The sequence below is a fragment of the Euprymna scolopes genome, chromosome 44 (genome assembly GCF_053919585.1).
Source record: "Euprymna scolopes isolate OS-2025 chromosome 44, ASM5391958v1, whole genome shotgun sequence".
Classification (NCBI taxonomy): domain Eukaryota; kingdom Metazoa; phylum Mollusca; class Cephalopoda; order Sepiida; family Sepiolidae; genus Euprymna; species Euprymna scolopes.
Genome location: NC_136525.1, coordinates 14775935 through 14799978, shown reverse-complemented (window position 1 = coordinate 14799978; position 24044 = coordinate 14775935). Strand labels below are relative to the sequence as shown.

The window sequence follows — 24044 nt, the reverse complement described above, 5'->3', positions numbered from 1 at the left end:
AAATTAAAAATAAAATTGATAAGAAAAAAATTGATAAAAAAATCGATGAAAAAAAGATAAGAAAAAAATAAAGAAAAATTTTTTTTTTTAATTTTATAAGAAAAATTTGGTAAAAAGAAAAAAAAAATTGGTAAAAAACAAAAAAAATTGATAAGTAAAAAAAAATTGATAAAAAGTAAAAGATTAAAAAGAGTAAATTGGTAAAAAAAATTAAACTAAAAATATGTTACATATATTTTTGCATCCCCAGGGTAAAATTTGTGATAAAAAATTTGATTAAGATAAAAAAAACCAAAAAAAAACAAAAAAAACAAAACATGTTAAGCAATAACAATTAAATGATTAAACTAAAAGCGGCTACAATTTCTAAATATATAAAAATCACAAACAAAATATTTTAGAACTAAGTAATCACTATAAGCTAAGCATAATTCATGCATATAAAGAGTTTAAAAAAAAAAAATGGTGAATTAAGCAAAATTAATTGAAAAATAAAAACAAATAAAAAGCTCCAATTCAATACAGGTACACCATGAACTTAAACAATTATTGTGGCATTTTCGTCTATCAATCTTATTAACTCTGAATTATCTGGAAGTTATATTTTTCCAGTCAACTTTATTGGTTCATTATATCCTAGCACCCATATTGCTTAGTTAAAATATTAATTATAGTCAAACTTAGAACGGATTTAATTTTGGAACATCTAGGTTAAAGGTGAACGTCACGGAAAAGGTAAAGTCATATTTGGTTCTGTTCATCACAGAAATTTTCTACCTCTGCCTATATTGTAGCCAATAAATTGATCTTTGTCTTTAACAAGTTTGGTAAAAGTTGACAAAATTCTAACTTTTTTTTTTTCAAATTTGATGTTGGAATCCAATACTCTTTGATAACAATCACTACGCAGATTTTTTTTTTTTTTTTTTTTTTTTAAATTATATTTTCACCCCAAACAAGGCACAGTGCGACTTTTTAAATCTTATGTCTTAACCAAAATGTATATACATACTGCCTGTCCCTAGAATTGAACCCAGATTATTAAATACAAGTTCAAAACTGATGAAACTAAGAGACCTGTTTGAATTTAATGAATTTTAAAACAATAAAAACTGGACATTTTTTTTTTTTGTTTTAATTGAATAATGAATCACATTTTTGACGGATCATGTGACAAAAATAGAAAATACTTTTTTTTTTTTTGCTTTATTTGATAATTGCACGTTTGGTTGTTCACAATAAGTCGTTATTTAACAAATGTGTGCTCGTGCTCTGATAAAGATGGCTGCATTGTAATTGGATAGAAGACGACGAAAGGAGAGAGACATGATAAAAAGGAAAACAAAAATGTAAAACAACTTTTTGGTCCCCCCAACAAAAGGAGGGTGGACCTGTAAATTCACCCATGTCTGTTCGTCCGTCTGCACTTTTCTCAATAACTATGCCTTGGAATTTTTTAAAAATTTTACAAACATTAAACATGATATGAGTAAAAAAAGTAACAGAACGGATTTTTCTAGCAAAACTCTGGCATATCAACCCTTTCTAGGTTATTTAATGCCAAATCCAGTTATTTTGGAAACAGTATTCATGTTGCATTCAGTTATTTTGTAGAAGGTTTTTTATTTTCAAGCTCTTTGTATCTTCAATCACTAGTTTGTAGTGTTTAGTTTGGTTGTTTTATAGTGGATTTTATCGTTTTTGCTCCCTGCCCCACAGAACACGAGTTTTGCAATGCGTGAGAGAAAAGCATTACAGTATTAATGTTTGGTAAGGAAACCAATCAGGAAGTGGGGGAGATGAGAAGAGAAAGAGGAAGTTGGTTTCACAAAACATAATTAAGTCTTGCAAAAGGAAGTAGAAAAACAAAAAGCATCAATGTAAGGTGTATTTCATCTCGGGAAGCCAATATCTTCAGAAAGCCTGATCCGGTAGCACCAGTTGACCGACAGTGTGAAACCTAGTAGAGTTGAGACTCTTTTTTGGACCGCGTCTAAGATGCATACCCAGCCCAGAAGTGACAACAATACTCCACACATGGGCGAATTGTAGCTTTATGAAAATATAGGGTGCTTTCTGGTGTGAGTAATTATCTAACACAGCAAAGGGAGCCCACATCCTTTGCAGCAGCCTTGGCAATGCCCTCAATGTATTTGTTTCAATTTATGTTGCTTGTGAAGTTTGAATGACAAGTCCTCTGCCATATTTGTTTGGAAGTCCATTTTTGAAAGTCATCCACCATGTGGCATAAACAAACAAACTGAATATGATGATATATGTAAGTGACTTGAAACTTGATATATAGGCGATTTGATCTTTAGCTGGTAAAATTAGTTGTTAAGGAGTCAAAATTGAAAAAAAACTTGAAACTTGGCAGATGTAAGTCAACTAAACATGTTACTGCTATGTATGTGCAAATACATTTTTTTTTATTTATTTATTTTTTTTTATTACTTTTTCACCCCAAACAAGGCAAATTGCCACTTTGGTGTAGGGGGCTACTATCAGGGGCAACAACTACTGGGGTACTATGTAGGGATTTGGGCAGCAAGGTGTCGGTTCACGTTACACTTGAACTTCTGCACGTCAGTACTGTTGGGGAAGCAGAGACCTGGAATGGAATTCCAGAGTCTAGCGGTTCTGGGGAAGAAACTATTGGAGTAAAAAGATCTTTTACATCTAGGGATCTCTACAGTGTGGGGGTTAGATTTAGCAGCCTGTCGGGTTTGTCGAGGGTGCTCACGTCGTGGGGGCACAAGTGATTGCAGTTCGTCAGAACATTCACCACTAAAATACTTGTAGAAAAGGCAGAGGGATGCAACATTTCGTCGATGGGACAGAGGCTGAAGCTTAGATGCCAGTTCTGGGCCTATCAGGTTTGCGACTCTCTTTTGAACCTTGTCAAGGAGTGAGAGATTAGTAGCAGATGCACCAGCCCAGATGTGGCAGCAATACTCCATCCATACTTTATACCGTTAACATTATTTTTTAAGTTTTTATAAGTATATGGACTTTGCTCACATAGTACCAAATAAGGCTGGAGAGCGATACGTTTTGGTTATTATTCTATTAGGTTGGTTCAAAAATAATGTTATGAGACTACAAATATATTTTAAACACCTCTCTTTGGGTAGAGCACTGTCGTAAATAATCTCACAACGCTATTTAATTGGCTGAAAAAATGCGAGGCTCGCTGTTTGTTTATAAATAAGCGGTTTGACCAATATGAAAGTGGTGGCCAAATGTTTGTTTAAAAAAGACATTTGGCGAGGTTATTTACAGGCACCGCTCCCGTGGGTCGATCAGTAGAACTGCTGACTATCAACACAATGGTTTTTAGGTTCAATCCTCGGTTTGGGAGAGGTGCTAGTTTAGCGGCACTGATGAGTATACACATAGAGAATATATATAATACAACGAAACAGGACTATATGTCGATGTATATATATATATATATATATATATATATATATATATATATATATAAAAGTGGACGTGTGTGTGTGTACACATTTCCCTACGCAATAACTCTCTCGATTTTAAGTCTACAGACTTGAAATTTGATATACAGGGTACTTAGATTTGGGAAAATCTTTGTTATCCGTTTTCAGCCAGAACTTTGGCTGTTAAGGGGTCAAAGTTCAATGATTTGATCATTGAGAACTCTACCAAACTCCTCCGACAATTTTGGGTCTAAACACTTGAAATTTTAGATATAGGTTCCTTGGACATGGATCTAACTAAATAACTTGGTTTGAGCCCTAAACAATAAATGTTAAGGGGTCATAATAGGGGTTAAAGTTAAAAAAAATTGACCTCAGCGGTTTCTACCAAATTACTCCGACAATTTCTGGTCTAAACATTTGAAATTTTACATAAAGGGTATTCAGAAATAGGGCAAGCTTTTGAATCAGTTTGTGTCAAAAATTTTCAGTTGCCAATATATAAATGTATGTATGTATGTATGTTTGCATGTCTGTCTAAAACTTTTGACAGAGGCGACGGATTTTACCAAGATCAGTATCATTGTAAAGTCCGACCTTTCAGACGACAAATATCGAAAACTTGGCTAAAAACATTAATATCTTCACCTTCAACTGGGAACTTTTCTACAGGGGGGGGGGAGTTTGCTTTTTTCGCCAATATTTTTTAAAGTCATCCACTCCTTTCAATTGTCTAGCCTTAATTTTAAAAATGTCACTTCCGGTTTGGTAGTGGTCGTAACAGCATAGACGTCAGGTTTTTCCCCCCCATTCTTTTCCTTCTTCGAGATACAGATTCGAGCCTGCCTTCCTACTAACACTTTTTTTTTTTTTGCTCAACAGACACATCCGGGCTGAAATGCTAGTGTGTATATATATATATATATATATATATATATAGTTGAACATTAAAAAATATTTTTGCACTTATCTAATAGCTGAAAGCAATCAAGTCATTTTTATAACTTTTGGAAATAACTACTATATATTAGGTACAATATAATAATCAACAGAGAATTGACTTTATAACTAAGAAATTTTTATAAACTTTTCAAGCTTATAACTACTCGAAAAATGTAATTCAAACCCCGTTTTTCTTTTTTCAATTAAAAAGGAACAAGGACCAAGGTTTCATTTAAAACAAAGTGGTTTTAAATAAAAAAAGGTTTTAAACTTCGGACTTTACAGGTAAATTTCTAAACACTTTTTTTTTTTGTTTTAAATTGGAATATATTATTTATTGATCTTTTAGATCTTCAATTTATGATATATAAAACTTTGGTGAGTAAATTAATTATTTACTTTTTAATAGACATTTCAAAATGGGGGGGGGGGCGTAAATAAAAAACAAAAAACAAAAAAACAACTGTTTGTCTAAAATATTATATTCCGTTTATTGGAAAGAGCATAAAATTTCACATTGAAAATATCGTAAAAATAAAATCAATAGAAAAATTTTGATAGATTTTTTAAGTTAAAAAATTGAAAAATACTGAACTCGTAAAATTCAATTGATTTCATTACGTAAAAAAAATGTTTTTTTAAAAAATAAAAACAAAATATTTCTATTACTTTTTATACAACTTTAATAGTTTATTTTGGAAGTATAATCCATAAATAAAATAAACAACCCACTTTTAAAAGATAAATTACCATTTTCTTATATTTTACTCGCAGTTTCGTGTTAGGGGTGTCAAAAATTCCCTCAGAATTCTGATACACCTAGTGATCGACCATATATAGTATCTAAAGCTTTTTTTTCTTTTTCGTAGAGGTCTAAAAAGAGAGGCAGTAGAGGCAAACGAAGCAACTCAAAATTTCAACATTTTACCACATCTAGATTCATAACTATTTACAAATAATGGAATATACGTTCCAATTCTGAATTTTTGAATGTTTGTGGTGCTTTTATGGTTCGGGCAATCATTCTCATCTCGGGTGTTGTTGGCACAACGTTTTGGTCGTTGAAACTTACGATCTTCATCAGGTGTAAAATCCATGTTTTTTTGTTTTTTTCTAACTAAGGAAAAGGGGTTAGCTCTGTATTGCAAGAAATCGAACTGTGAGTCTGAGGGTGTATCCATAAATTATAGAAAAAGGTAAATCTTTAGGGGTCACTGGGATATTTTTTAAGATTTTTACTGAATACTTATGTGAATTGTCAATATCAGTGAAACCATGGATAGACATTTCACGCGTGTTTTTGTTTTGTTAAAAAATAAAGGTGCAAGGGAGGTGACGCTCAGAAAAGTTTTTTATTGGGAAATTATCTCCCTTGGGTTGGCTGTATTTTTTGTTATTTTTTCTTGTTTTATAACAGAATCTATATTTTTTTACAAAAAAAAAAAAAAAAAAATCTAACTAGGACATGTTTCAGCTCTAGCTTCTAATGTAGAATTCTCCTTATTAAAAAAAAACAAACAAAAAAACAAAGAAAACCCTATATGATGCGCATGCTTATAACAAAACAAAAATATATTCCAAAAATCATGTAAATTGATCAAGTAGATTTTTTTTTTTATAAAGAAAATCATTTTTAAGCGATTAATGGGAATTCATAGGCATTAAACAACATAAATCTTGCAAATCTGAATTATTGTTGAGCTTTTTTAGATTCTTTTCAAAAATGGTGAAAAAGAAATCATTATGTGACTTTTGGAATACGATATTTTTGTTTTGTAATGGGTATGTACATTGTAAAGATTTTTCTTTATTTTTGTTTTTTGATATGGGGCAGTTCTATTTAGTTGATGATAGTGTTGGGATGATATATCGAAATTGGGAATCAGAAAAATCAGAAGTTTCGGGAGTATCAGAATTGGAAAAAATTGATGCCTATTTTCCGATGCCAAAAACGATTCCTTTGTCTTTATTTGATTTTGTTCAAAGCAAAATTTTTCACTGCCGGTCATAATGATAAAATACATATTTATTGATTTTAAACTACCAGTAAAACTAAAATCTATAGATACCCCTCCCCTCCCCAATGTGTTTTTACGTTTGAAAAAAATATATGCACATTTAACACGTTTTTTTACTTTTACAGTAATCGGGAAAAATAACAAATCTATATTTAGAGATTTATAAAGAATTGGAATTGGTAATTGTATCGGAATTGGTAATTGTATTATCACTGGTTGATAATCACAATTATCTTAATGAGAGAAAGGTTTTTTTCTTTCTTTCTTTTTTTTTTTTTTTTTAAAATAGTATGCAGATCCTATGATGCAAGTCGATTAAACGTGTTACTTCTACGTATGTGCAAATATACATTCATACCTTTAACATTATTTTTGGAAGTTTTTGTAGGCGTATGGACTTAGCCTTACAACATTTGTTATTATCTGAGCTATGTGTTTGGGTTTCCGTTTTATTAGGTTGGTGCAAAAATAATGTTTATATATATATATATATATATATATATATATATATATATATATATAAATAAATGTTTGGAGGTACAGAATTTATATACAGTTTTGAAAATAAGTGGAAGTTTATCAAGAGCTCTTTCGGCTATCATCTCATCAGGAGAAAATCGATAGCATACAAAATAATATTATGTCGAAAATAAAGAGTTCTAATGGGGAACTTAATGAATGTGCCAAACATACGGGGACACTAAAATAAATTTATTAACGTTTAAAAAAACGATTAAAATATTGGCACAACGAGGGGTAAAAAAATTAAAAAAAAAAAACAAAAAAAAAAAAGGAGAAAAAATTCAAAGTTCCCCAAAGAGAAACAATGCGTTTGATGTCTCCTTTTGCCGGAACAAAGAAGGTTGACGCACCGCAATAGAGACAGACTCGAAAATCTTTAAATGGTTTCTGGAGTCCGCTCTATGTAGCACCTCAAACCATTCTATTTTATATCTATCGGCACAGCACGGGTTGTCAACCAAATGCTGGCCAATTTTCGACATAATATTATTTTGTACGCTATCGATTTTCTTCTGATGAGATGATAGCCGAAAGAGCTCTTGAGAAACTTCCGCTTATTATTTTCAAAACATACATTATATATATATATATATATATATATATATATTAGTTGAATGTCAAAAAACATTTTTGCACCAACCTATTAGCTGATGGCAACCAAGTCATTTTTATAACTTTTGGAAAAATCACTACTATATATAAGGTACAATATAATAATCAATAAAGAATTAGTTCTATAATAATAAATATGAAATCTGCATAAATTATCATATTTGCATGTATTTTACAACCAGGCAATGCCGGGTAGTCTGCTAGTATACCATAAGAACTAAAAATTGTAAATGAACATGTTTATAGAAATCTTGTAAGGTTTACTCCAGGGTAAAAAGTTAATGATCCCGGTCTCACCTTCTTTGCAGCAGCTTTGGCAATGTCCTCACAGATTGATAGAGAAGGCAACATGGAGTTTCCTTCCAATTTTTATTATTAGTTTATTTTTATCAGCTGAAACTCTTAAATATAGGTTTAGATCTGATGACCTCAGAGGAAGATTAAATCTGGAGAGTCTAAAATGTGTGCAGAAGAGAAAACTTTGTTGGTTTCGTTTGGCCACATTAAAAGAATGGATGAAAGTGCTTGGGTTATTTTATAGAAAGTTTATTTCGATAAGTTGCTATTCACCTGCCTTCACATGAAGGTAAATTTTATAACTAGGATAAATATTATCTAGTCTCTAGTGTTTGTATTAGTTTTTTTTTTATTTAAACCGTGCATAATGGAAATGAATTTATAAGAAAAAAAAAAATTTTGGATAATAAAAAAAAAAATCTCTATCAGCAAAAATAAATAAATTAAAAAAAAAAAATGACAATTTAGAACTATTTAAAAAAAAAAAATTTTGGATAATAAAAAAAAAAATCTCTATCAGCAAAAATAAAAAAATAAAAAAAAAATGACAATTTATTTAGAACTATTTAAAAAAAATAATAAAAAGTAAATAATTTCTGAGGATAGGAAAAAAAAAAAAAAAAAAAAAAGGATCAAACCCATTAAATGTTTTAATTCATGCTCTACAAAAGGTAAGAAGGATACAGAAAAACATGGGGGAGAGGGACACATACAGACATACATACATACATATTTGAATTGTGGTAGAAAAAATGTTATATTTTCTAAAATATTTGAAGGTCAGTTCAATTAGATGGTTGGATGCATTTTATCAGAATGAAGATGAAAAAAAAGAGAGAAATTGATATAGATGAAGAGAGTGAGGGAAAGATATTCAGTACAGGATATAGGGATAGACTGTAAACAAAGAGGACAGAGGCTGCAACGGGAGATCCCAAGGGGGAGGAAGAAGTGGGAGATCTTGAGGATGGAAAGAGCAGGAAGAGGAGGAAGGTCTCTGAGGACGGCGGGAGGAGGAGGACAATGACGGAAAGAGGAGGAGGAAGGTCTCCGAGGACGGGAAGAGGAGGAGGAGAAAGGTCTCCGAGGACGGGAAGAGGAGGAGGAGAAAGGTCTCCGAGGACGGGAAGAGGAGGAAGAGAAAGGTCTCCGAGGACGGGAAGAGGAGGAGGAGAAAGGTCTCCGAGGACGGGAAGAGGAGGAGGAGAAAGGTCTCCGAGGACGGGAAGAGGAGGAGGAGAAAGGTCTCCGAGGACGGGAAGAGGAGGAGGAGAAAGGTCTCCGAGGACGGGAAGAGGAGGAGGAGAAAGGTCTCCGAGGACGGGAAGAGGAGGAGGAGAAAGGTCTCCGAGGACGGGAAGAGGAGGAGGAGAAAGGTCTCCGAGGACGGGAAGAGGAGGAGGAGAAAGGTCTCCGAGGACGGGAAGAGGAGGAGGAGAAAGGTCTCCGAGGACGGGAAGAGGAGGAGGAGAAAGGTCTCCGAGGACGGGAAGAGGAGGAGGAGAAAGGTCTCCGAGGACGGGAAGAGGAGGAGGAGAAAGGTCTCCGAGGACGGGAAGAGGAGGAGGAGAAAGGTCTCCGAGGACGGGAAGAGGAGGAGCAGGGGGAAGAGGAGGAGGACAGGAGGAGGAGGAAGGGGAAGAGGGGAGAAAGGTCTCTGAGGAATGGAAGAGGAGGAGGAAGGTTTCAGGGAGAGGAGCTTTAGTATATTCAGCCTTGTCAGCAGGGTATCATAGCAGATATCCTGTGTCCCATATGTCCTGACATTGCTTATCCATCTGACCATAACTCCGCTATTGAGCTGAACACAGGCAGGTGAGAACTAGCTCAGGAACTAGCTTCATGCAGCATCCGGCATCAAACATAATTACATCCTCTCCACTTGGAAGTGATAAGAATAGCTTGCAACGATTGAAGATAAATATAATTAAAACTACCAATTTAGAAATTCAGTTAATCATTTCATTCAAGCTCATTCAGATGTCAGTGACTAGAATCTTCCATATTTCATGGTCTTCCATCATGTTCAATGAATTAACTTTTTGTTTTTTTCTACATCTTGTAGAGCTGGTTAAATACTGCTGAGGCCTTATCCATCCTGCACTGCAACTCATAGTCCTTTCTTTGTTTATTGAGCTTCCTAAGTAGGTAAAGTTTTCAACTCTAGCCATTTTTATTTTTTATTTATTTAAAAAAATTTTCACATCGCTTTTTTTTTTTTTGCAAGTCACACATGCATATTAAACTAAAACTATGTTTAAAACACTTATTTTGCAATGTCATAAGCACTTGTGGACGCATGGGCAAAAGCGTTTGTCCATAAGTTTTTGTCTTCTTCCCAAGTTTTGCATTTCACATTTGTGCCCGGCCACTGTGACCCATTTTTTTTTTTTTCGGTTGCAATGGCATTCTCTGCCATTTTGATTGAAAGAAAAAGTTGTTTTAATTTTTGGGGTGGGGGAATTTAATTATCTACCAATCTGTATACTTTTAATGTGCTGAAACCGTTTGCAAAATTCATATTTTAAATTTTATACTTTGTCTATAAAAACTGGCTAATCGCTACATAATACCAAGGTGGCCTCTGACTATTGGAGGTATATGGGGGTGGGAGCATGCCTGAAAAGTTAGTATATATTAAAAAAAAAAAAAAAAAAAAAAAAAAAAATTAACTTACAATGCCATTAAGCCTAAGTTAGAGTGACAAGCTCCCTCCCAGATTTAGGATTAGTGATGGGGGTAAAAAATTCGAATATAGGCGACCATTTATTTACTTTTTTTTTTTTTAAATCTATAATCGATCAAAATTCAGAAAATGTTTAAATCAATCGACACACCACAATCACATATGTATGCATGTATGTACGCATACACACACGCACATATATATATACACAATTTCTACTTATAATACACTTTGCAAACTCGCACGCATGCATAAATAAAAATGTTTTTTTTTTTTAAAAAATCAATTTTTCCAAATTGGAACATAAAAATTAAATAAAAATTAAGTTAAAATAAAAAAATATCAATATCATGAATATAAAATATCACTAGTACCATTGGTTATAAGATTTGAATGAAAGGTACAAGATTTTTTTTATTTTATTTTTTATATAAAATACTTACATTTGTTTCCGGCGCTCTGTGTAAAAACTGGCTCCAAGGATCCGGCATATTTTGATCGTTCTTCAGTGTCTCTGCTGTCTGTACAGAACGTGAATTTATTTGTAGTAAATGACATAGATGAGCGCCAAACGTTGTCTTCATGTTCTGGTAGACAGTTTCGGCTCTAAAGAGAGGGAGAATAAAGAAATGGAAACATAAAATGTTATACAATAAAAGTGAACGTACACGTGTCTGGTTTACTTTGCGGCATGAATAATTAAGTACGCATATTTAACTTTACGAGCAAAAAAGGGAAGGCTGACTCTTTTATAAATAATTGATGATAAAAAGAAAAAAAAAGAATAATCACATATGTAAATTAATTTTTTACAAGCAAAAAACTAGGCTGCCCCCATCTGGTCCCCCTTATCCACTAATCTCCCCTCCCTGGTCCCCGTTATCCACTAGTCTCGCCCTTACCCCAGCCACTAGTCTTGCCCCCCCCCTCGCTCTTCCCCCTTATCCACTAGTCTCCCCTCCCTAGTCCCCTTTATCCACTACCCCCCCCCACCAGTCCTGCCTCCCAAAAATGGGTCAAAATTGAAAAAAAATCGTACATTTTGAACTTTCATTTTAGTTTATTTTTAATCAGTTCATATGCGTGTCACGTTGGTACGATGTTAACGTCACCAGCTTTAAATGCTACAGTTTGGGAAAATTAAGTGTTAAAGAAAGACAAACATAAAATAATTAAAAGAACCATTTTTGGCATCAGAAAATTCCAATAGCTAAAAAAGTTATGACTTTTTTTAATTCCTAATTTCATACGATTATTAATATCCCCAGTATCAAATAATCTTTATACACTGTGAAATTTACTTTATGTATGAAAACCAAAGAGGGGAGATATAACATATGAGAAATATTTGGAATCAAGTCTTGTCAGATCATTTTAAACCATCAACTTGCATGAATTTTGGAATAAATTATCATTTCTTTGCGGGTACAGACATAAAATTTTTCTTTATTTTTATCTTAATATAGGGGGAATTCTGCAAATAACCAAATTATGTCTAAAGCAAAAAAAAAAAAAAAAAAAAGAACCGTTTTTGCAATAGGACATTATGCTAAAAATTTTCTGATTATCATACTAATTTCTCAAAAAAAAAAAAAAAAAAGTTCCGATATTTTGGTTCCCCGGTTTCAGTTAATTATCCCAACACTAATAATGATACTTACTTCGCTTGTTCTCCTTCCACTACGTCATGTAAAAGCACATAGTACTTGAGAATGTTCGGACAGAACCATTTGGGCAACTTGTTTGGAAACTGGTTGTGTTGTTGGCTCTGTTGTTGTGATAACGTATTGAATACTCCCAGAGGATCCGTGTGGCCAGAAGAAACAACAAACATGCCTTGGGTTAAAAGTTAAGGAGAATCTTTAAAAGGTGACACTAGAAAAAAAGGTTTGATCATTAAAGACAAATTTCACAGAGTTAGATGAAAATACAGTAGAACCTCAGAATACAGCACTAAAAATTAGTAACAAAATACAATACATATTACACATATATATATAATACAAATAACATTAAAAATAACATTGTAAGGTGGGGCAAATACCATAACCAGGGTCTGGAAAAACATTGTACTCCACATTGTAACCTGAAAAAAAAAAAAAAAAAAAACGTACCCTAGGGTCACTGTTTCCCAAAGTTCTACTGTACATTGTTGTAGGAATCGCATAATCATAGTGGCCGGTGTAAGACTTATTTCCAACTGTTTTTTTCTGGTATATGTTCCATGGACTTGCCGCTACACTTGATATTAAACTTTTTACAGATGGTCCAATCGAGATAGTTACACCTATTGCGTAGCATTGCATAGTAGCCACCCCACAACAGCACCTTACAGTTGGATGCCAGGTAGCTCACACTCTCTAATTCTGTGTGGCAGAACCTGTACTTGCTGTCATTGCTTAGACTAGACTACTCATTTTCTTAAAAGCATCAGTCATCAAGCCTTGATCATGGGCAGCTGTTATAATAATCATCTCCCAAGAGAAATAGCTAGAGAGAAGCAAAGAAATAGATATTAAAAACATTGGGACGGAGATATTACTATTTTACAAGTTTTAAATGACGAATTCATTGCATTTACTGTTTCACCTTTAGACAGTCTTTACTCTGGAGTTTATGTAAACATCTGTCAATCTGAATCAAGTTAGAGATTGCTGTCTCTGCCATGTTTTTAATAGCACATGTTAAACTATATTTATCTCCATTTGAGTACAAAGAAAGCCTAGTATAAGGTTCCGAATGTGGGGAGCTTGGGCTCCTCCCAAAAGAGCTCTAGAAAAATGGGCCAACCAACAACATGTTAAGTATCTTCCGAATTAATTCACCCAGTACTATATAGATAAAGAAGGCACTATAGACTGGCTAAAAAAGAGATGGATTCATTAGGTTGTCGCTTTGATGAAGACTGCAAATAACAGCACTAGAAAATAACATAAGGTAGTACATATAGAAATTAAAAAAAACCTGCATAGATTATGTCTGAATGAGAAATTTGAAATAATAATAGAAATACCACATCATTTTTTTCTTTAGAGTGAATAAACTCAAATCAAGCATTATTGAAAAGACCATAAAAAACAAAGAAATATATTTAGTTTTTTAAAATTGGCCTATTAGAACTGGAGTTATGACCATTCAAAGTATCCAAAAATGTGTGGTTCACTGGACATTTTGCCTTAAGTCAGTCCTATTCAAATGCATATAAGCTTGTGACTGGAAATGGTAGGAAATTTGCACAATTTACAGACTAACCTATCTTTAAAAAAACTGTATCTTCAGATCTTTAAGATATTATGATAAAATTTGGAACGTATCATAATCCCATTGAAGGTTCAGTTGGCGTTATTTATGACCATCTTACTTGATAACTTGCATACTAATTAGCATATTTCAGCTTTGTTTTAACAGCTTTAAGTAGAAACAACATAAAAATAAAATTGTGATAAAATTGTTTCGAAGATGGGTATATTTGCCGAAGACACCACTCTCTGTAAAAGGCATGAGGGGAAAACAAATGAACACATATCTAAGGAAATGGCAGAAACACTAGAGGATGACCTCCAATCTGTAGTGGAATGGGGACATAAATGGATGGTCACATTCAATGCTGCCAAGACTAAGCTTGTTTCCTTCAATAATTACAAGAAACCTTCTCTACCACCAATAGCAACGGTCAAGAACACATTGCCTGAAAGTACTTTTAAACTCCTCGGCCTAACGTTTATAGGGAACAGGAATTGGAATATATACATTGAGAGCATTGCCAAGTCTGCTGCAAAGAAAGTGGGCTTTCTCTACTGTGCTAGAAAATTACTTATGCCTGAAAGTACCCTGTACCTCTATAAGGCCACCATTCGTCCATGTATGGAGTACTGTTGTCACATTTGGGCTGGTGCATCTGCTACTTGTCTCTTACTCCTGGACAGTGTTCAAAAGAGTAGCCAACCTGATAGGTCTTGAACTGTCATCTAGGCTTCAACCTCTGTCCCATCGGCAAAATACTGCATCCCTCTGCCTGTTCTACAAATACTTTAATGGTGAATGCTCTGACGAACTGCAAGCACTTGTACCTCCTCGACGTGACTCCCCTCCCGAAAAACCTGACAAGTAACTAAGTTCCACCCCTTTACAGTAGAGATCCCTAGGTGTAAGAAAGCCGTTTACTCCAATAGTTTCTTCCCCAGAACTGCAAGTCTTTGGAACTCCCTTCCGGGATTCTGCTTTCTGAACTGTACTGATATGTAGAAGTTCAAGTGTAATGTGAACAAACATCTTTCTACTGATCTCCCTTCATAATGCCCCTGCAAATTATGTCCCCGATAGTAGCCCCTTACTTCAAAGTTGCACTGTGCCTTGTTTGGGGTGAAAATTGAATTAAAAACAAAAACAGCTAAGAAAAATGGTAAGTAAGACTTTATCACCATAGGAAGTAATTAATGTATCGTTTTTTTATAAAATTATCATTTCCCATTATAACATCATGAAAAAAAATTATAACATCATGAAAAATCCAAGATGGCGACTGGGAAATCGAAGATACCACCATGACATGATTCAAAGAAATTAACAAAATATGGCTTATAGCATATCAAATTAAAGGAAATTTTGTACCAATCAGAATGGTTTTCAAGTACATTAAACGAATTAGCATACTACTTAGCATAATCAAGTTTCATTTTAACAGCTTCCAGTAGAAGCATCATAAAAAAAACACTTTAAAAACTGGGAGGTAAGACTTCATCATCATGCGAAATATTATTCTGATGGACTTTATCATTTGTCATTACACAATGAAAAATCCAAGATGGCTACCACGATATGATTCAAAGAAATTATTAACAAAATATGGCTTGTAGCATATCAAATTAAAGGAAATTTTGTACAGATTAAAATTAAGTTTTCAAGTTCATTATTAAACTAATTAGGATAATTAAATTTCATTTTGAACGGCTTTAAGTTACTCTGACAGTTATCAGTGGAGTTTCTACCACTATTTTGTATAATTTCTTATTTTTAAGTCATTGTCGCAACTTCAAGAGACATTGCGGACATTTTTTTCTTGTTCTCATGTAAGGCTTGACACTATTTGTTTTTTGAACAGAAAAAACATTTACAGCACCAAAAGTTTATCGAGGTAGGTAGAAGAGTACTTGCCTTTGGTAACATTTATTTGTTACTTTTTTTAATTTTTTTGGACACTTTTTCATACCTCTGTGGATTGTAAAACAAACCCAATAAAAGTTATTCTTTTACTGGAAAAGTGGTTTGCGCGTTTTAACTCATTTAAAAGCGTCGGTCATTGTTTTTCAAAGAATTTATTTTTTTAAAATCTTCTTTTCCTTTCCATAATTAAAACTTATGTTTTCTAAATAATAAAAATAAAATGAATACTTTTTTTGTAAATTAGTTGACGAACGCGTGTTTACAGATTTTTTTGTGTGCTCGACGACGCATAAAAATTCTCATGTTTATAAGCGCTTGTCAGTATTTCTAACAATTCTAGCACAAAAATTTTTTATCCAATTCTTTTCAAATTTTAGGACAAATTAATATATTCGCTATCAAATAGCATTTGAACACAGTTTCTATTGTTACTTATCTTTGTATTACAAAGCGTCAATTTTGAGACATTCTAACTTTTGATTGGAAAGACGTACGTGTTTTGTTCAAATTCCGTAGCAACGACAAATCTTTTCTCTAACTAGCTAAAACAATTAGAAACGTCGTCAACGAGTACAATTTCCGCTTTGAGTGTTTATATGAACACACCCCGAACGCTTATTTGCAAACATCATTAATAGTTGGATTTAAATTGCAAGTTCTTTGAATATACAAATCACAACAAAAATATTAAAATACCATTTTAAAGTAAATTTTATTGTGAATCCAGTTATATAAATTATATTTTGATGGAGGTAGAAGAAATGTACTTATTACTGATTTTAAAACTATGAATGTCAAATTAAGTAGCAGTGTGCACCTTGTCCAGTGCTGAATGTTATAGTGTCTGGTATTGCTAATCATAAACTTTAAAGATTCACAAACCTATTAAACTGCATAAGTTAAATATCAAACAACTGTATGTACAGAATAAGCCTTAATTTAAGATAACAATACATATTAAAAAAGAAATGATAATTAAATAATAAAAAATTAAACTAAGCAGGCTAATGTTTTTCTGGGTTTCATTACATTGTTTGGGATCATTTTACAGGGATGTGACCAAAAAAAAAAAATAAATAAATAAATAAAAAAATAAAAAAAGTTCAGCATGTGCAGCCCCCTTCCACAAGTTAATTTGGGATCATTTTACAGGGATGTGACCAAAAAAAATAAAAAATAAAAAAAAAAATAAAAAAAGTTCAGCATGTGCAGTCCCCTTCCACAAGTTAATTTACTCTCACCATGACTAATGTTCACGCAAAATCTTTTAAAAAAATTCATGGAGTGGTTATTGAGAAAAGTGCAAACAGACAAATGATTTAGGGGGCAATTTTACCCCTATAATGGCCCCCTACTGAGGGAGCAACTAGAGTTATCCCAGAAAATCCATTCCGGCAAAAATTTACCTTCACCATGACTAATATTTGTGCAAAATTTTTTTTTTTAAATTCAAGGAGTGGTTATTGAGGAAAGTGCAAACAAACAAACGGGAGTGAATTACTAGGTCTAATCCCTCCTTTGTCGGGGGGGGGGGATAAAAAAAAAAAAAGCTGACAGAGTTGTATTTTACAACCTGCTCCACTGTGCGTGCATGGAGAGAGAGAAAGAAGAAAGTATGAAGGAAGAAATTTTTTTCCAGAAACAACTCCAATTAGTTTCAACCAATATGAAAATCAAAAATAAAACAAAAGATATCCATTGAGTATATGGGTGGAAAGAATAGTAAGTTATTATTTGATGAAACAAGTCCTCCAACATCCTTACCTTCTCATGATTTGCTAGACAGTGGTCGAGAAATTCATGATCTGATGGCGACGACAAGTGTAGAAACCATATATACGCAGACATGACAAAAAAGAATAGACACTAGGATAAATATTTTTTCTAAGATTAGTATATACTTATTTATATTTACAGATAAGAATAATGCTGAAATAACTTAGAGTATCTCAAAACTGCATCTAACAGCATTAAAGCATACCACAAACCAAAGGATCATCAGACCTATCAGAATTTCTGTGAGGACGAATCATAGGTTAACATGTAGCGGTCTTAGTCACCGCAAAATAGCAGGAAATCTTTCAACAGCCCTTTTCTACCGTTAATAGAGTGATTGTACAATTCACAAGAGAGGACAAAGAGTGCACAAAACCTCATCCAGGTCGTCCCGGGCACTCTGAAATAACGTTGCGTTTTGTGAAAAGAAATGTTGAAGCGGATCCTTGGTGCAAAATAACACATTGTCAGTTATAGAACAGCTGTCAGGTATCTTCACAAGCTGGGCTACTACGGTAGAGCTGCGAGAAGGAAACCTCTTCGTCCTGCCAATATGAAGTGCAAAAAAAGATTGGGGTTGTGAGATTGTGGAGAGACCCGTGACCTTTTGGACCAATGTCATTTTCTCTTGTTAGATACGATTTGCATTATTTCCCGACAATGGAAGGGTATGGGTATGAAGGCTCCCTCAGCAAGAGGGAGACTTACAAAGACTGCAGGTAATGCTGAAACATGGGGGTTCTCGGTTATGGTATTGGGTCCTTGGAGTGCAAAAGAAAAGTCAATTCTGCTAAATATGTTTCAATATTACATGAAGAACTCCTACCAATATTCTCAAGTAGTAAAATGAACCAAGTTAACTCCCCATTTATGGAAGGTGGAGCTCCTTGTCACTCTGCTAGGGTGACCTAACATTGGTGGAGCAAAAATGGGATTAATAAAGTTCCATGAGCAAGTCAGCCTCCAGATATGAACCCAATCGAAAACCTTTGGGGCATATTAGATCGAGAACTTTTGCAAAAAGAAAACGAAGCCAGAACTTTTAGCATTATTGCATCATATATGGCAAGAAATTCTTCAAGATGATATTAGTCGACTGATAAATGCCATGCCTAGAATGGTCCTGGCATCAAAAATATCAAAGGGAATGTGAACCAAGTATTAGTTATTAAATTTGTGACCATTTATTTATTTTTTTTTTGTTCTATAAATTATGTTTATTGAAATAAACTGTTTCTATGAGTGTATTCTTTTCTATTATGTCTGTATATGGTTTTAGATTTTAGTTTGGTTTGGTTGTTTTACAGCATATCAACCCTTTTCAGGTTATTTAATGCCGAATTCAGTTATTTTGGAAGAAGTATTCATATTGCATCCAGTTATTTTGTAGAAGGTTTTTATTCTTCAAGCTTTTTGTATCTTCAATCGCTAGTTTGTATTGTTTGGTTTGGTTGTTTTATAGTGGATTTTATCGTTTTTCTTCCTTGCCTTGCAGAACATGAGTTTTGTAATGAGAAAGGGAAAAGGGTTACAGTATTAATTTTTGGTACATTTTAAGTTACGGAAACCTGTCAGGAAGTGGGGGAGATAGAAAGAGAAAGGGGAAATGGGAAGAAGGAAAAGGGGGAAAAGGTGGGTTGTTTTTGAGTTTGGTTTTGCAGAACATAACTAAGTTTTGCAAAAGGAAGTAGAAAAACAAAAAGCCTCAATGTTAGGTGCATTTCGTCTCAGGAAGCCAATATCTTTAGACAGCTTGGTCTGGTAGCACCAGTTAGATTTTAGGGCAAAATTAATATTTTCATTTTTCAGAGACAATTATCGTAAGAGAGAAATCAGTTTTTTTTTTTCTTGTTAAAAAAAAAAAAAAAAAAATTTGGTCATAATACATATGCATCTAAAAAAAGCTCTAGCAATTTAAACAGTAATCTGTTTTCAGATTAAAGAAAAAAACTAGCATCTCTGATTTTAATTTCTCAAAACAAAACTTTGTTAGTTGTTACAAACTTGAATTGTGATTTTACTTTATAAGAAAATTCCTTTATTATGCCACTAGCGAATAATTGACACTCCGGCATGTGTCAAAACTGATTTGGCTGTTTTGTATTCTGGCATATTAATGCTTTCCGATTATTTAATGTTGAATCCAGTCATTTTGAAAAAAAAAAAAAAAGGTTTTATGCCTCAAGCTCTTTATATTTCAATTATTTATTCCTATGTGTTTGGGGGGGGGATTGTTTTGTGGAGAAAAATTGTTTTGGCTTTGTAGAACATGATTGAGTTTTGTCAGGGCTCTACATTGTGAGTGATTTTTCAAAGTGGCGACTAGAAAAAAATGAAACGTTTATCTTTTGGCGATTGTATTTCGTTCACTGACAATCTTCCAAAGCTCACCTACTGAGTGAAAAATATCTTTTCAACATTTTTTTTTTTATATAAAACAAAGTTAAATTATTTAAATAATAAAAGTTTAATAGAACAATATACTTTTCTTTTTTTTTTAACGAAGGCTGTTTAAAAAACATCTGAAGAAATTAGAATGTTTATACGTTCAAGTATCAACATAAAATTTGTTGTATATTTAGAATTACACTTATTTAAAAAAAAAAAATACCGAAAAATCTTTATGATGTACATACTCATCACAGAACGAAAATGTCATATTCTAAAAATCATGTGCGTTTGGCTAGTAAACAAAAATATTTAGTTGTCAAAGGTCAACTGCAGGGTGGTCAAAAAGTCAGGTAACATTTTAAAGAAAAACGATATTAGCAATACACGTATATTTAAGTACCATACATTGAAATATAAAATGCAACAAACATGAAATATGTTTATTTTGTTAATTGTCGTCCATTTCTCTCTATCAATCGCTGGAAGCGATTAACCACTGATTGTGTAACACGTGTAATCATGTCAGCTGATATCCGCGCAATCTCCTCTTCAATAAATAACTTTAAAGACGCTATTGTATCAGGCTTCTTGCCATAAACGCTATCCTTTACATAGCCCCAAAGCCAGAAATCAGGAGGGGTAGTTTATGTATTACACTCAAATATTTAAACAAATAATATTAAACGAATAGAGATTATAATGGATCATATTGTTTTTTCTACCTTTAACATGTTACCTGACTTTTTGACCACCCTGTAGATAAATTTGTTCATAGAGCCATGTTTGTAAAGGGGGGGAAAAAACGGGTTTGGTACGTTTAAGTCAGGAAGCCAATATCTTCAGACAGCCTGATTCAAGTGTAGAAATCAAGTTGTCTGAATTGAGATGAACAAGATGAATGTTTATGATAAAAAAAATAAAAGAAAACGAATCGTCTGTGATTGCCCACAAGTTAAAGGATACATGCTAGACAGTGGTTGAGAAATTCATGATCTGATGGCGGCAACAAGTGCAGAAAACATTCTCGATATGCTTCAAACCATGGTGTAGTGGCTGAAAAGAAAAAAAAAAGTATATCAATTGTAATCATCAACCAATAAATCTATATATCTAGAAAAGTGAAAGTGTATGTCTGTATGTACACATTTCCATACGCAATAACTCAATTTTAAGGCGAAATTTTATATACAGGGTACTGAGATTTGGGAAAATCGATGTGATCGGTTTTCGGCCAGAAATTTGGTGATTAAGGGGTCAAAGTTCAATGATTTGACCTTTGAGAAACTCCTCCGACAATTTGGAGTCTAAACACTTGAAATTTTAGATATAGGTTCCTTGGACATGGATCTAACTTAATAACTTAATTTGAGCCCAAAACAAATTTTAAGGGGTCATAATAGGGGTCAAAGTTAAAGTTTTTTTGTTTTTTTTTTGCTCAACATACACCTCCAAATACCTGGGCAACGCCGAGCTGAAATGCTAGTATATCTATAAAAGTGAACGTGTCTGTGTACATTTCCCTACGCTATGGCTCTGTCTATTTTCAGTCTACAGACTCGAAATTTGATATCCAGAGTACTGAGATTTTGGAAAATCTTTGTGATCGGTTTTTGGCCAGAAATTTGTCTGTTAAGGGGTCAAAGTTCAACGGTTTGACCTTTGAGAACTCTACCAAACTCCTCAGACTATTTTGGGTCTAAACACATGAAATTTTAGATATAGGTTCCTTGGACATGGATCGAACTTAATAACTTGATTTGAGCCTAAAACAATAAATGTTAAGGGGTCATAATAGAGGTCAAAGTTTTAAAAAAACTGACCGCTTTTTCTTTTTTTTTTTGCTCAACATACACTTCCAAATGCCCGGGCAACGCTGGCCACCCATGCTAGTATATATACAAAGTGCAAAAATTGGTATTAAAGCTCTTGGAAATATCATTAATAATTTAAAGGCTTTGAATAAACAGATAAAACTGTTTTTAGAACGCGTTTAGATGCAAAAATTCTTTATTAAAAAGGGGAGAAAAATATGATTCAATTCTTCCTTCCTCTTTTTTTTTAAAAATGAAAACATCTATATATTAATATGCTAATTCGCTTCGACCGTTATCATCCTAACACCCCTTAGAAAGAAATTGGAATATTCCAAATGGCTAATAAACATTTGATTAAAATAAAACAAAAAAAATTGGTGTCACTGTTTAGGAAAAACCTAGCTACATTCTGATTGGATGAGGAAAACCCTAGCCACATCCCGATTGGACAAAATAAATCTTGCTTACCAATGGAAACTTAAAACAAAACACGGCGGTTTTACTTGTATATCATGTTGAAATTATTACAAAGCAGTTAGTACAAAGTTAGTACAAAGAAGTTTTCTGTAAATATGGAAAACCAGACCTATTCCTTATACACACATGTAATCCAAGATGTCCTTAAATAGTAAACAACTTGGGGTGTCAGGACTTCCATAAAATCAGTCTGATTTAATATCACGTGTGTATCATGCACATCTAGTTGAACTTTTGAAACACATTAAACACAGACATGTATTGGGAATTCTATTTGCAAATTTTTGTTATTGGATATAAAAAGAGGGCTACCACATTGACACTGATAAGATGTTTCTTTCTGATTTTTTTTTTTTTTTTTACATTTTCAACTAACGTGGAATTTCCATGGGTTCTGCTTATTTCTTATTAATTTTGGACTGTAACAGGTCCACCTTCAGAGAGTGAAAGAGTTCTATTGTTGCTTTTTTTTTTTTTAATTACAAATAAAATCCTTTTTTTCTTCCTTCTTTTAATAAAATACTTTTTGCATCTTTAACGTGTTCTGAAACCAGTTTCATCTGTTTATTTAAAAAAATTTTTTATATTCTTGGCTAATTTTTTTATATACAAAGTGCATAAAGTTATAAGTAGATTTATTTTTTTATCATAGCAAAATAGTATTTGACTATATATATATATATATATATATATATATATACTAGCAAAAGTACCCGTCATTGACTGGGTTCAAAAACAGCCTACAGAAAATGAACTGATTTATAAAGTATGATAGGTTATGAAAAGGAAGGGTTGTAAAGAGGTAGCTTCTAATTTAGGGGTATTAAAACCAAAGCAAAATATGATGAAAGTAAAAATAAAATAGATAAACCCCATAATTTATTATACCATACCTGTTCACACTGAAACTCTTATCACAATATTCTGCGGATCTATATTAAAAAACCTTGTTAAACTTTGTGACATATTTACATTCTATGGAGGTCAGGTGCGAACGAACACCCCATAATTTTAATTATACCATATTTATCAAACTGAAACATAATTATCAAAGTATACTTACGCAGATAGATATGAAAAGTCTTTATTAAAGTTTGTGCCTATTTGCATTCTATGGAGGCCAGGCGTGAACTCAGACCCCACAATTTTATCATATCATCCCTATTTAAGTTAAAAGATACTTATCAAAGTATTATTATGTACATCTATATCAAAAACACTTGTAAACGTTTTTTTTTTTTTTTTTTCCATACTTTGGGGCCAGGAGCGAACGCAGACCCCCACAATTTTTATGAACCACCGTTCTGCCAGATCAAACATACCCATTCCTGATCCTCGATACATCTATCATTATATGTAATCAGTTTTTTAAAATAGTCAACCATATAGGAGCCTATTCGTGACCAGACACACACACATTCAGCTTTATATTATAAATATATATATATATATGCACACGCACAGTGGTTTTCAGCTAAAAATGTCAGATATTGGTAGAAAGGGGTGTTTTGAATGTCCAGTATTTGCACAAAATTCCCCCTGTACTAAAAAAAAAAAAATAAAAATAAAAATAACATCCCCCTGTACTAAAAAACAAAAATAACATTTCCCCCTGTACTAAAAAAAAACAAACAAACAAAAAAAAAAAACGAAAACAACATTACTCCCTGTACTTAAAAAAAACAAAAAACGAAAATAAAATTCCCCTGTACTAAAAAACAAAGAAAAATCTGTATGACGTACATACACATGATTCCAAAAACCACATAAATTGATTAGCTAGTTTTATTTTAAAGACCATCAAATTTTATTAATATGTAAGGAGCGACTGTTTCATCCAAGATGAGAACAGTAGTCCAAATAATACAAATTATCAATCCTCATCTCAAAAATGTTGAAACCG

General features: G+C 33.0%; 1 protein-coding gene across 3 annotated transcripts in view; it reads right to left on the bottom strand.

Moving 5' to 3' along the window:
- Positions 1–21057, bottom strand: part of LOC145268701 (trafficking protein particle complex subunit 8-like) — a 194679-nt gene extending 173622 nt beyond the window's left edge. For all 3 annotated transcript variants that reach the window (XM_080124237.1, XM_080124236.1, XM_080124238.1), the window contains exons 1-3: positions 20814–21057; positions 12182–12356; positions 10964–11126 (exon numbers count right to left, since the gene is read on the bottom strand). In XM_080124237.1, coding sequence (XP_079980363.1) covers positions 10964–11126; positions 12182–12356; positions 20814–20940 — 465 coding nt within the window. In that variant the 5' untranslated portion in view covers positions 20941–21057. The remainder of the gene's footprint in view (positions 1–10963; positions 11127–12181; positions 12357–20813) is intronic.
- Between the last annotated feature and the right edge of the window lie 2987 nt (positions 21058–24044).